The sequence below is a fragment of the Oxyura jamaicensis genome, chromosome 20 (assembly GCF_011077185.1).
Source record: "Oxyura jamaicensis isolate SHBP4307 breed ruddy duck chromosome 20, BPBGC_Ojam_1.0, whole genome shotgun sequence".
NCBI lineage: Eukaryota > Metazoa > Chordata > Aves > Anseriformes > Anatidae > Oxyura > Oxyura jamaicensis.
The window spans coordinates 907344-921413 of record NC_048912.1 but is presented as its reverse complement, the minus strand read 5'-3'; the positions used below and the strand labels follow the sequence as shown (position 1 = coordinate 921413).

Genomic DNA, 14070 nt, shown 5'->3' with positions numbered 1-14070 from the left:
CCAAGCCTGTGGGTGCTTCCTTGCTTGTTGGGTGCCAGCACAGCATCTTCAGTCCCAAGTGACCCCTGGACTCTGCAACACGGCATGACAGAGCCTGCCGGGGGGCGTGGGAGAAGCAGTGGTGGTGCTGAGCGAGCTTGTTGGAGGGGGCATGCAGCATAGCACTGCTGCTGACTGTCCTCTTCTTTCTCCCTTGGAGCGAGGAGGTTGTGGCTACATCTTGCCTGCCTGCTGAAGTCTGCTAGCCCATTGTTCCGTGGGGTGGAGGAGTAGTGTGTCCTCAAAGGTGCTGGCAGGGTTGGATGTCCAGTAGGTGTCCTTATAGGCAGGTCTTGCTGCTCGCGGCTCCCTTGACCCCACAGAGAACACGTTTGTTTCCTGAATTCCCACCACCCTTCCTCCCCCCCCTTCTTTTTTTCTCCGTTGCAGGGAGCACAGCTCTGACTGCCCTGGGGCTGGCCGTGGTGCTGTGCTCCTCACGCCCACTCTTCTGGGCACATGCACCCACATGAGGTGTGTTCCTGCCTGGCTTCTGGCTGCCTGCTCCTTTTCCCATTGCTTCCATGGTGCCGCCACGTGCGCCTGGCCAGTAAAGTGGGGCCAGTGCTTCCCTCCTGCTGGGGCGGGGGGTGGCGAGGGGGCCTGAGGGCAGCTTTGACCCAAGGAGCGTTTGGCTGCTCAGCAAAGCGACTGCAGCTGGGATGCCGAAGGGCTCTTGGTTTCTGTAGCTGTGTGCGCAGAGCTGGGAAGCTGCTTCTCCATATCCTGTGCTTGCGAAAGACAAAATGTGTGCCATAGCTGCCTCGCAGCAAGCTCGCGGGCTCCCCAGCCCCCTGCCTCACTGCTGCTGATTCTCTGTCGCTGAACTACTGGGTTATTTTTAACTTGGAAGAATTACAACCTAAGATTTGCATTCTCTCCCCCCAGCAGAGGGCTGGAGGCAGGATGTGGGGGAGGCACTGCGGAGGGCTGGGAACGCGGCCCAGGGCTCCGTCAGGATTGTTCCGGGGGCTCGCGCCCCTGCGCCTGCCTGCTGGGCCACACGGAGGAGGCTGCTTCCCCGCTCAGCGCGGCTGGGATTTCGGCCGGCGCTCCAGCTGCACACACAAACAAACCCTGCTGCAGCAGGCGGCGGGGGGGGCGGCCTGGTGCGGGGCTGCGGGCGTGTGGCTTCTCGTGGGGCCGGGCTCCTCCAGGGAGCATCCCAGGGCTGCTCAGGCAGCTGAGCGTGCCGTGCGTGGGTGGCCGCACTGCCCGGCAGAGGCCTTTGCTGGGCCACACAGCCTCGCTGAGCTGAGCTTGCTGATGGCTGGATGGGAGGAGCTGGGGAGAGGTGGCACTTGCACGCTGCCTTTCTCCTTCCTCCTCCCCTTGCTCTGCCTCTTCAGTGGTTTGCAGGCAGTTACCTCGTCAGCGCTCAGTGCCCCGAGCTACAGCAGCGAGCTCTGGGTGAGTAGGAGCCCTCGGTGCGGGCAGTGCCAGGGCGATGTCTTTGCAGAGGCCCTGCTCCAGGCAGCCCACCAGAACATAGCAGCCCGAGTCCCTCTGGATTGTACCACAGGCTCCAGGAGCTCTGCCGGCTGAGACGTGCCTTGCAGCCCTGCCTGGGAACAGGGACTTATAAGGTAGCAGGAACCAAACGACACCAGGGGACTGCGGATGTCTGTCTGTCTGCTGTTTGGTGACTTGGAGAAGGGTGCCAGCCAAGCCAAGCGGATGAAGGACAGTGCAGGCCCGGAGCTCTGCTCCTGCTCTGTCCCAGGCAAACCCCTGGGTCTTCTCCTGCCGCTCGCCTGCAGAGTGGATGCGCCAGGTAGGGGGGTGGCTGTGTGGTGACTGGGCCATGCTTGGTTCTCCTCAGACTATCTCTCTGGGTTGTCATCCACAAAGTGACTTGGGCTGCGGTCCTGACCTGTCCATATCCACTCTGGCATGCTCCCGGTGATCAGAGAGCGAGTAGTAGGGCAATGCAGCAAACTTCTCTTGGCAAGCAGCAGCCAAGACTTGCTGTCCCCAGCTGTCTTTGGGCAGATGCAGGTGCTCCTGCTCCTCTGGGAGTGATCTGTGCTTGCTGAGGCTGGTCCCTTACGCCCAGCGCTCTGATCCAGCTTCTGGTACGTGTGCTGGTGTGGCGGCTGTCCGCACCATGGGCCAAGGCATGCTGTGAGACAGGGTCCTGGTGCTGTTCCTCTGCCTCTGACCATCTGCAAGGACAAGGACTTTGGGGGTCCCTGCTGGTGCACCAGTATTAGTGCTTCAGCTTTGCAAACTCCTGAAAGGTTTCCTGTGATGCTGAACCCTGATAGCAAAATGTCATGGCTTGATGTCTTCTCTGCAGGGTAAAGGAATGGCTGCAGACTCCTTTCCCCCTTCCATGAGGCCATGAGGCATGGTGTTGGGCATGAGGTGCTGCTGCTCAGTTTGAGCTGAGGGTGGCAGCTGCGATGACAGCGGGTTGTAAGGATGTGGAGCAGCTCTCAGGCCGCCAGGGCTGGCACAGTATCTCTGCTTTTCCATAGGAGCTGCTACTGCAGCTCATGTTAGGCAGTGGGGATGTCCCTGCCACCCCAAAAAGTGAAGACAGGCGGCTGAACGTGGCATAATGGCTGTTGTTGAGCCATGCTCCCAGCTCGCGTGGGTCCGCAGAGTGATGTGGGGTGGTGCTGGGATGGTGCTGGCAGCCGGCAGCATCACTGTCCCACGCAGCAAGTGGCCGGGACCGACGGCAGCTGCTGGAGGGGCTGCAGCCAGGCCAAGGAGCTGGGCTTGTCAGGGCTCTCGCTTCTGGACTCTCCTAGGGACCTGCTGAGAGGCAAATGCGGTCTCTTGGCTGGGTTTTTGTGGAGATGTGGCTCCTGAGAGTGGCTTGGCTGTGACAGCGAATGCATGTTGTTTTTGTGCTGTGACAGAACCCACGGTGGGGTGCGTGGCACGTGAGAGCGTTGCGGGTGGCTGAGGACAGCTAGTTTGTGCTCTGTGTTGCTTCAGATTGTGGGAGCCAGAGATGTGTTTCAGGCTTGAATTCCTGTTCAGAAGGTGGAAAGAGGAGGTTTTGTGAGTGTGTGAGCACCGGCATTTCTGGCACACGGACAGGCATGCTCACCAGCAGCTGTGGGTCCTTCAGGAGGTGCCTTGGGAGCAGCGCTCGCCCCTTGAATCCCACCTCCTGCCGTGCTTTGTGCTTCCCTTGGAGAAGCCCCGTGCCCCTTTTGCTTGTCTGCATGAAAAGGATCAGGAGTCTCTAGGGGTCTGATGGTTGGGTTGATTTTTGTTTTAACTGCACACGTTGTTTCCTGGCTGCAGCTTTTTTCTGCAGATAAAAATCTGTTCTTTCTCCCTTTAAAGAAGGAAGCCACCTGCCTCTCACAGGCAGCTGAAAATGGCACTGTGCTGCAGGGACGTGTGTCTAATAAGGCAAAACATTCCTGTCCTCGCTGCCGTGCTGCATAAGGAGCTTTCTTGGGCAAACACCATCAGTTTCTGTAGACGCCAAGGCCTCTGCTCTGTCTGAGTTTGCAACCTCCTGGCTGCTGGTGAGGAGCCTGTGAGGGCAGCGGCATGGGGCGGGGGGGATGGGGAGGGGACAGGGGGTGCTGTCACTTGTCCCGTGGGGCTGTGGCCATGTGCTTGCGCTGGTTGCTGCCGACTCCCACCTTCCTCGGCCACATCACAGATGTGATTTCCCTGCAGGAAATGAAAGTTGCTCTCTGGATAAAGGCGATGCGTAAAACTTTCTTTCTGGAGCGCCTTGATGTCTGTGTGACAGACGGGTGCCGATGCATCTCATCTGCTCCTGGCTACAGCACTTGGGTCCCAGGGCCCAAAGGGACACTGGTGCCAGCAGAGCACTTGTCCTGCGGGGCACTGAGAACTGGCCTGCTAGGCTGAGCCTCGCTGGTGTGCGCGCCACATTGCACAGAGGATGCCTCCGATGGGCAGCGGGTATCCTGGTCGTCAGTGAATTTGCATCAGCCCAGCCTTCCCCCAGCTACACTGTGAAACCAGTTGGAGCTCCAGCTGTGAGAGCCCCTGGCAGGGTCTCCTGAAAAGAGAGCGGGGCATCGCCTGGGACTCACCCCGTGCCTGCTCTTGGAATACAGAACCCGTGGGCACAATCCTCTTCTGCTTGCTAACACATGCTGTGTTCTGAGCTCGTTGGCTGTGAAGATCATCAGACTTGTGGGCCAGTCTAATTGCGGCTTGTTCCCACAAGAAATGTTTTAATATAATTCAATCTAAGGTGGTTCTGGTGCTTTCTGTGATGGAGCCGCTCAGCACAGTTGGAATAATCCTTGTCTAGCTCTTGCTGTTTTACAGCGCAAATCGTTGCAGTGCCTCAGGCTGGCTTTTTTTTTTTTTTAGGGTTTCCACAAGAATGTTGCTTTTGAGGAAGAAAAAGGCAAAATTTGATCTTTCACCTGTCCTTGTAAAAATTCAGCCAGCATCAGCAAAGCTTCAGTCTCTGAAAACAAACAACTGATTTTTAAAAATGCTGTTTGTCTTGATGCTCTATTCCCTTTGCACCCAAACGAGGGAGGGCAGGAGCCTGTTACTAGGACTGGCTTGTGCTACCTTCAATCCAGAAGTCTTCGTCTCCAGTGCAGCCATCGGTTTCTGCTGAGCCTTAGACAAGGACCCCCAGGCACTGTGCAGGTGAAAAACTTCATCCCAAGATTATTGGAAGCCCCCGAGTTTGCTTTGGCAGCATGCTCCCAGCACCCCATGAACAGTGGCTCTCGTCCTGCAGCCCTACCCCTAACGTTCACTTTCCCAGGAAGCCCCAGCCATGCCCCCTCAGCCACTTCCCAAACCAGAGGTTCGCAAACCCCCCTCAGGCGAGTGTCCTGAGGCCATTCCCTTTCCAGCCGAGCTCTGCCTGCAGCTCCTGACTTTGTCTTTCTCAGCCCTGGCCCCTTCATGGGGGTGCTGGTGAGGCTGCTGTGCTGTTTCCCAGGCCAGGGGTCTCTCCAAGCCCCTTTCTCTTTGCAGCTCCCACTTGGCTTCAGCAGCCCATTTCCAGCCCCACTCCAATGGCTTCTTCAGGCTTTCCCTTTCCCTCTCAGGTACCCTAGCCCTAATTTTACAGCTGAACCTTCTGACAAGACCTACAATACAAAAGATTATTCCCAGCCAAGGTCTCTTGGCAGCTTAAAATCTTCAGTAGCCCAATTTTAGTACTTTTCCAAGATAAACCCCGGGCTTTCCTTATCCTTTTAGCCCTTGCCCTCATTTTCTGCCTGAGCGTTAGATGTGAATGTGAACACCCCAACGAGAAGTTATCGCATCCCAGCGGCCCCGTTATGTGGCCTGCCTCCAGCTGTCGGCTTTCTGCAGCGCGGAGGCCCCCCAGCCGGTGATAGCTTTTATGCAGCCCAGCTCTCTCGGTAGCCCCTGCTTTGCTGTTGAAGCCCCAGGTCAGGTTCAGCTGCAAGCTTGCTCTTTCACTCAACCTGGACTGTTTTGGGTGGAAGCCTCTAAAGGAGCCCCCTCACCCACCGTTTGGAGCAAAGCTTGCTCCCAACCTGGCAACCCTCACTGGCCTTTGGTACCTCCTCTCCAACCGCACCCCAGCAATGGCACCAGGCTTTCTGCTTCTCGACCCAAGCCCTCGTTTTCTGGCTGAGCCCAGGGGAAGGCCCCCACCATTTCCCTGGGGAAGGTGCCTGAGGAAAGTGCCTCCCGCCCCAGCGCCTCAGCAGCCCCTCTCCATGGTGGCCCAGCCCCAGCTTTCGGAGCTGTTCTGCAGCCCGGCTGCAGGAAAGCCTCTGAGCTGCTTCCCAGCTCATGTCTCTTGGCAGCCCCGCTTCCTTTTGGCAGCCCCTTCCCAGGCCCGTGTGAGCTCTAGGCATCTTCTTTCCCTGACCCCTAATCCTTGTTTCCAGCAGAGCCCTGGACAAGCCCTGCAGCCCTGTTGGGGGCTTTCTCCCAGCCCAGAGCTCTTGGCGGTGCAGGCTTCTCCCAGGCCAGGTGTTTTGGCCGCTCCCCTTTGTTTTGGCAGCTGTGAGACGTTTCTGATACCTTAAAATGTTATCTGCACATTTCTGGATTTTTTTTTTTTTTAAAGCAAGTCAGCTGTTATTTCAAAATTGAGCACCCAGAGGGGTTGCACAATATTAACTCGCTTTTGTTCTCCTTTCTTATTTGCTCTTGGGGGGATGGCACAGCACCAGTGCCTTCTCCTGGCTGCAGGGCTGAAGCAGGATGCTCGTTGTAACGTGAAGGCTGCTCCTTCCCAGTTTTGGATCCAAGGTTTGGATTTGGACTCTGGTGTTGCTCTCTGACCAGGCCTGGGAGAAGTGATGCCCTGAGTTGGCATCGCCGGCAGCCCTGAAGGGCTTCAACAGCTTTCTGGGCACAACTGATTTTGCAGCCCATAAAGTAGTTTTGGGGCTTTCATGTGGCTTTTAAAAGTGACACACAAAGATGTCAGGGAACAGGAGCCAGGAGCTGGGTGCTGAGTGCCTGCGATGAGGAGCCTGAGCACCCAGACCAGCCCTGACCCAGCTGCCCTCGTGGTCCCTGGGCACCAGGCTGGGGAGGAGCCACACTCTGCTCCAGGAGGGCAGGGTGGGCGAAGCCAAGATTCGAAGATTTTTGTTTTCTTTGTGTAAAACTGCAGCCTCAAGGCATCTTGGAAAACTGTTTCAAAAAGAAATTTGAGTTTAAGCCTTCTTTGAAACCCTTTCATTTTCTTGGGACAAACAAGACCTTGAAAGAGCACAACAAGCCAAAGGCTCTCCCTCCTGCCCAAGCTCAGTGGGTGACACTCTGCCCCTCGTGACTGCTCTCTTCTAGTCCAGCAAAGCTTCCAGCAAGCTGAATACAGTTAGTGCTTCCCATCCCTGGGGCAACTATGTGATCCCCCACAGCCAGTCAGAGCTGTTCTAGGAGCCAGCAGCTGGCTGGGCTCATGAGCACAGCAAGCTCTCCCTGCGTGGACGGTCCCACTGCTGGCACCCTGGCCGTGCAGTGCCCCACGTGCCTGAAGTACCACAGCACACAGAGGAGCTGCGTGTCCCAGCAGACTTCACACAAAGCTCATGCCCACCGTTGCACAAGGTGATGAGTGTTAGAACCTGCTTATTCTTCTGCAGTAAAATCAAACGCGTCAGGTTTGGAAGCAAGGCTGTAGGGGTAACGGGTGGTCAGTGTCTGTGTGGGAGCTTCATACACTTTGGTCCACTGCTTCGGGATTTTTCTCCTGGCTGCTCTTAGCCTAAAGCCTGTGCATTGTAGCAAGTCTTCCCAAGCAGGCCAAAGCAGCAGAAAAATGCTGCTTTCTGTGGTTGCAGACCACTAGCTATGAACATTCTTTGAGACTTTGCTGTCCTTAAAGTTTCAAAACCTGGCTAAAAATGTGCATTTCCCATTGAACTGGGGCACTTCTGTAGGTAGTGGCTTTGGGGCTGCTGTGGAGTGTGTTTGAACTTCACTGAGATGTGTTTGATGGTAAAGGGGGACCTGAAGAGCTGCCTGCTCTAACATTGCTTGCCAATTGCAGGCAAGCTAGCCGTGTGACTAGTTTTGTAAACCACATACTAGGAATTCTTCTGTGTCCTGCGGCAGATTGGCTTGTAGATTCCTGCTTCCTGCACTGGGACTTGCAGCATTTCTTTCAGCCTTGCTGCTGCGGCCGTGTTGCAGGGTTCCCGTTTGGGTCTCGCAGTGGTGCCCGTGGGAACACTGAGGTGTGCTTGGAGGGCTCTGCCACCCAGTCCTGCCACCGGCCCAGTAGTAGCAATGATGTTCAGGACATGTTCAGCTTTTTGGGTGGGTGGGGGACAGAGGAAAAGCTCCTGATAGGTCAGCCTGCCCGTGCAGTAACTTCTCTAGGTCTGGCAGGCTCATAGAGGGGCTGCAAACCATCTCCTGGGCAGGCCCCCGCTTTGGGCAGGCAGCTTGGCTGTAGATGGGGCTGCTGGAGCTCAGCCAAGGAGCCTGGGATGCTCTCGGGGCGGGGGGGAGGGGGTTTAGCGTGCTGGGGCTGGGCCTGGGTGGCACATGGTGACACCTCTGGAAAGGAGCTCTTCCTTGTCAGGAGGGATGGCACCGAGCCCTCCCCAGCCTCCTGGATCTGCCCCGCTTGCTTTCAGACAGCCCTGCCAGCTCCTATAAGCACTGACCATGCCAGGAAATAGCTCATCACCCTGATCAGAGTTCTGTCTTGGATCTCCCTGGGGGCTGAGCGCAGATAGGGCTCGTGCTGTATGGTTTCCAGTTTCAGAGCTCTCTGACTGCAGGCCGGCCTTCCTCCAGCACGGCCACAGGCACTCCAGCGTGCAGCGCAGAGGTTGGGAGCTGGGGCCCAGGAGAGCGCAGCGCTGCTCCTGGCTCTGTGGTGGGAGACTGCTGCCCTGCTCGTCTGAGCCCCTGGAACAGCGTGACGCCAGAGCTCAGCCCAGGGAATTCTCCTGTAGCTTGTACTGACAGAGCTTGTATTAAATGGCTGTAAAATACCAGGAGGAGAGAAGCAAGGGAGGTGCAAAGAGCTGGCCATCCCCTTCCAGCACTGGCCCTTGCTGCTGCTACGGGAAGATCTGCGAGAGGTGGCTCGCTGAAGCTCGGCGAGACTGGGCTGTGTGCATGGCATGTGGATGGCCTGACAGGAGCTGCTGTCTGGAGCGGTGCCACAGCCTGGGAGGTGTCTGCGAGAGGGAATGTATCCAGGCTCCAGCATCAGCCGGGGAAAATTTCAAGGGTCTGAGGTGTTTATGGAGGAAGGTGCAGGGAGAACTGCAGCCAGTATGAACTTGCTTTCCTGAGGTGGTTTGATCCAGACAGGGTCTCATCTGACAACCTACTGCTTCGTTTCCCTGCTTCAGAGCTGTTGTAGCTGCAAGAAAGGATGTGTTGCCTTTGGAACCGTAAAATCCTTGCCTGGCACATGAGAGACTGTGCAGAGCCTTCAGCACCTGGAAGCCTGCTGGTGAGGCACCTACCTCTGGGCTGGAGGGCCAGAGCTCCCCAGTGCGGCTGCAGCGCAGAGTGGGCCCTGACGTGACTGGCGGTCCTGAGCAAGCCAGTCCTGCCAGCCCCCGTCGTGCCTGCCAAGTCTTACACTCGGGGTGTTTGCTGGCACATCTGCTGCTGTGCTCAGGGATGAATCTTGGACGCTGTCCACTTGGTCATCTCCTGCTGCATGCCTGCTGCTCCAGCCCATCCCAGCTCTGCTTCGTGCAGGTGCTTCTCATTCTCCTTGGTGGCTCTCTGCAGTCTGGATGCACAGTGTGTGCTAATCTAGTGGTTGTGCAGCCACTGCATGTACAAACGGAGGCCTCTGTGCTCAGCTTGTTGCCCAGCCTGTGCAGATTGAGGGTGAGTGCACAAGTGTGCATCGTGCTTGCTCGGAGCTGGATTTTCAGCAGATGGTGTTCAGCAAGCAGGAAGCTGGCTGCTCCGGTGTGGAGACATGCTGTGTGGTGGACAGTTTGGAAGAGCACTTTGGCTGTTTTGCCAGAACCCTCCTCTCCTTCTGAAAAACAACAGGGCATGGGCAACAGCAGTCTGTCCTTCCATCAGGTATGATCTTGAGAAGCAGCCTCAGCAGTGGCCGTCTGTTGTGGCTTTGTCCTGGGCGGTCTCTGGCTTCCCAGGCCTGCCCTTCTGTTGCTGTCTGCTAGTGCTGCAGGGCAGGCCTAGCTCACAGCCTCTCCCTGTGTGCTGTGCTCTCGTAACACTGTTTTCCTTTGTCTCTGGTGACATGAATGTGTCCACGAGCTGCACTGGTCCTGGTCGGCGTGCCGTAGCCAAGGCTCTGCGCTTCACAGGCTCAGCCCTACGAGCACCGCGCTTGATCCAGCCTAAGACAGACTCACTCAGGGTCTGTCCGAGTTACCACTGCAAAGATGTAGGTCCTTTTCCTCTGCTGCCCTCCTCCCCAAACCCGCCTGGCTTGTTTCCGAAATGCGTGTTAAAAGTTCTATAGCTGTGCAAACTGGAGTGAAATTTTCTAGAGATCTGTCTCACTATGGGTTTACAAGTCTGGGACACCTCTGTTATCTGTGCCTTTGCAATCAGCTCATTTTCGATGCTCATTTTTTTCCTCCTGAAGATTATCTTGAGAATATCTTCTCTATTTTTGAAGGGAAAGCAGAGGGGCACTGCTCCACAGGGATGTGCGGGTACAGAGGAGATAGGTGGTTGCTCCCTGCCATGAGCTGAGGTACGTTTTTGCAGAACGGGTGGTTGGGGCCGCTTGGCAGGAGCACTTTGCGTGTCCGCAGGATGCTCGGAGCACGTGAGCCGCATGTCAGTGAGCCTCAGCCTCTGAACTGGGAAAATCAATCCTCCAGCTGCAGAATAGAGCCTGGCCACTCTTGTGGGGAGGCTGGTAAAAGGGGAAGAGCACACAGTCACTGTTTGGTATTGGCTCAAACATGGAATTTCTGATAATGTTTCTGGCTCGTGCACAAAGACTTCAGCTCTTGAAGGAACCCAGGCAGTCATGCCAGGAAATACAGGCATGATGTGGATTCAGTCTGGTGTAGGGATGTCTGGCACTTACAGAACAATAAAAATAAATTCAAGGGAGGAGGATAGTAACCCGACATGCCCCAAATTGTGTAACTGAAAACGTCATTGCTAGCAGCAGATGCTTTGTAGAGGCCACGCCACAGAGAGATGGTCTGCTCGTGCAGAGGGACAAAACAGCTTTCAGCACCACTTTGCTGGTCTCTGCGCACAACAGGGCAGCTCCCAGTACACAGCCAGGACACGATGTGTGCTCCTGCGGCCTGCGAGCACCTGGAGCCAGGGACATGAGGAGCTGGTACCACAGTGTGGCGAAGGACTTGCCTTTGCCTGTGGTGACCTGCAGCTCTGGCAACCGCTCGGTGCTGGGGCTGTTGTAGGCTGGCAACACTGGTATGGGATATGCATCAATTGTATGGGGTTAAAAAGACATAAAAACAAGCACAGAGCGTAAAAGCCGTGGCAAGAAAGCTGAATCTCGCAGCCTGGAGCACTTACATGATGTGGTAGTGAGAACATGTTGATCTCCATATGAAAACCATAAGCACATTTAGAAAATTGGGCTGTCTCATTTGAGATTAGAATTTCTCTTTAGTCTGCAAATACTTAATTAGCATGGAAATGGCTAGTTAAACGGGGCTCACAGAGCATACATCCACATGCCAGCAGTGGTGGTGCTCCTTAGCAGGCGGTGTGTTTCCCTTCAGGATGCAGGAGCAGCTCCTGGCTCCGAGGCCAGGCCGCGCCGGATGCTCTGGAGGCCGCAGCAGTGGCAGAGCACAGCTCTGTGCAGCACGAACGTGGCCCCTGCCTCCCCTCCAGCTCGTCCCTGAAAGGAGGTGGCAGATCCGTGGGACCACGAGCAGCAGGAAGCGTTGGCAGCCCCGCGTTCCCTGCCAGCTGCGTTCACCGCTGCAGCTCACGTCCTTTGGAAGCAGGAGCGTGGCACAGTGGGGCCTGCAGGCCCTGCGAGGACCTGGGTGCTGCCGTCTTCGTGGGACGTGTGTGTGCGGACAGGAGGCCCTCTCCTGACACTGGCAATGACGTTGCTGGGTTTTTCTTTGTGCTGAAAGGGCTTTGCTCACTGTCAGAGACAATATCTCTGTTAAAGCTGTCTCCTCTGGGACTAACGAGCGTCTCAGCCTTGATTTTCTAAGACAGGTACATGCACTGGTTTCAGTGCTATGGAAATAAGTCGGGTAACCCAGTGGGTGCTGGGTACCTGCAGCCAGCTGCAGCAGAAGAGTAGAGCTGCGTGCTGGGGCTTGGGACCACTCCTGAGCATGGGGACACACTGCCCCAAGGCTGCACAGGGCAACAGGCTTGGCTGGACAGGATGCTGGGAGAGCGGGTGGTGCCTGTGCAGGGCTGGGCATTTTCAAGCTGCTTTACGTAGAGGCAGACAGAAGAAGGAAAACCCAGAGACGTTTTCCTGTCTTCGGTAGGGTGAAAGGAGGATCTTGCCTGCTCTGTTCCCATGTGTCCTTCGCTGGCTGCAGCCATGCTGAGTGCTTTTGGGGCACAGGTCTGTCCTGTGTCTGTGGCCTGCAGTGAGAGCTCCTGGGATCCCCTTGTGGGTGTGTGCTGAGAAGTGACCCATGTGCTTCACAGCGTCAGTCATGGGGAAACCTCCTCCAGCTCTCTGCTCCCCATGTCCCCTCTTGAGCCTGTTCCCTAGTCCCGTCCTGTCCCCCTGCTCATCCAGAGCCTGCCAGAGGACAGGCCAAGAGCTCGTCCTCCGTTGACGTGTGCCAATGCTGCCAGACGTAGCTGGGCCTCTGCCATGCCCCATGCAGCCTGCAGAAGCCGGGGTTGTCTGTGTCCTGCCACGCAGGGGTAGCTGCAGAAATGCCTTCCTGCTGCTAGCTTCCCTGGCAGAAGCTGCCCGTGAGCTGTGTGTGCGTGTACTGGGCGTGCAGAACGGTCTGTGAGCACCCGCTGGGGAAATCAACCAGCAGGAACGAGCAGCCACCCGAGCCAGGTCCGTGGCTGCCCCCTTGGCTGCAGCATCCTGGCTGCCCTTTCTGCTGGGAACATCCCTGCTCCGAGGTTCCTGGCAACGCTGGGCCTGCGACATGCCGGAGCTGTGGGCTTACTGGCTTGGTAAAGAGCCTGCTAGGGATGAGACACACGACTTAGGTCGAAGGGCTCTGCCCAGGGCTCTGCCCACCCACCATGGGCCTTGTTCCCTTGTGCCACCTGCCTGTGGCACTGGCCACCCTTTCTTGCCTGCAGGCATCGTCCTGCTGGCCTGCTGTCTGTGTAGCTGCTGTGCTCCAAAATCCACCCCAGGCTGCGTGATGTGATGGAGGCAGAGGCTGGGGCTGTGGGAGGCCACCGGGGCTGAGGGCAGGGGGAGCAGCGGCGGGCTCAGCCCCTGCGGAGCACGGTGTCCTGGCACCCCTCTGCCCTCGCCTTCAGCTCCTGGCACCGCCTGTGTTATAAGAAAGACATACAGACAGTGGTGAGTGTGCAGGCACCTAGGCAGCTAAATGTGTCTGATCCATAGTGTGTAACGTTTGTTTTATTTTAATAATAAAAAAAAAAGCCTGAAAAGGCAGACGGGAGTGGTGGAGGCCAGCTCCTGTAGGCCATAGACGTTGACTATGAGAGGACACAGTACAGGGGCTTCCAGCCGGGGCTAGCCTGGTGCTGAGGAGCCTGCAGCAATGTATTCATCCCAGCTTTGGCTTGCCAGAAGCAGTGCTGAAGTGCTGCCTTGTGGGCAGTGTCTGAGCCTTCCTCCTTCCCTGCCACCCCTTTGGGCTGGGTGAAACTGCCTGTGCGCCCAGACAGCTCCAGACGCCCTTGTAGACTCTCTCTGGGTGGGTTTTGGCCCTGCCCTGGACCCAAGAGGTGGCCAGAGTCATGCTGGGGAGATGTGGGGGTCCCTGGAGGACATTCTCTGCTGACAGAGATGTCGGCTGTGCTGCCGGAGCCATCTCCACAGCTGCAGGAGGCTGACTCTGTGGGCCTGGAAGTGGTTTGCCCTGTGAGAGCTCTGTTCTGGGGAGTAGCCTAGACAAATCCTCAAGGCTGAGAGCTGTGACACCGGCCTGCAGGGCGAGGGGCGATGGGGGAGCTCCCTCAGCTCCCCAGGGCTGTGCAGAACTGGGCGTGGAAGGGAGATTGCAGCCTGTTGATGATGGATGGAAAATACAGAGCAGAAAGAGAGCGCTAGTGCCTGCAAGGGCTGAGGGGTCCAACATCCATCTTCTGAGCTATTCCAGAAGAGAATCTGAAGGAGAGGCCATGAAGCAGAGCCAGGGCTAAGAGCATCTCCTGCCTGGGGACCTGGGGGCACCCAGAGGGCCGTGCAGGATGCAGGCTGGGCCCAGCGGGCGAAGGCTGGAGCACTCCTGTGCTGCTGCTGAGCGGTCAGCTGAGCCCTGGGAGCCTCCTGCAGCCCACAGGACTCTGCGAAAGCTGAAACAAACCTAGACAGACGTCAGCGTATCTGACTCTGAGCAAACCTTTGGTCTGGGGCTGCTCTCTGCTGGAGCCTGGCAGGATTGTTGTGAGCTGCAGGAGCAGGAGGGAGCTGTGGAGTTGGACCAACATTGCCATGCAGGATCGGTCCCCTCGTGTGCTGGCCTGTTC

General features: G+C 56.9%; 1 protein-coding gene across 1 annotated transcript in view; it reads left to right on the top strand.

Annotated features, from left to right (window-relative positions):
• The first annotated feature begins 1789 nt into the window (after positions 1–1789).
• CHD6 (chromodomain helicase DNA binding protein 6) overlaps positions 1790–14070 on the top strand; it is a 72615-nt gene continuing 60334 nt past the window's right edge. The window contains exon 1 of the mRNA XM_035343507.1: positions 1790–1813. Coding sequence (XP_035199398.1) covers positions 1805–1813 — 9 coding nt within the window. The 5' untranslated portion in view covers positions 1790–1804. The remainder of the gene's footprint in view (positions 1814–14070) is intronic.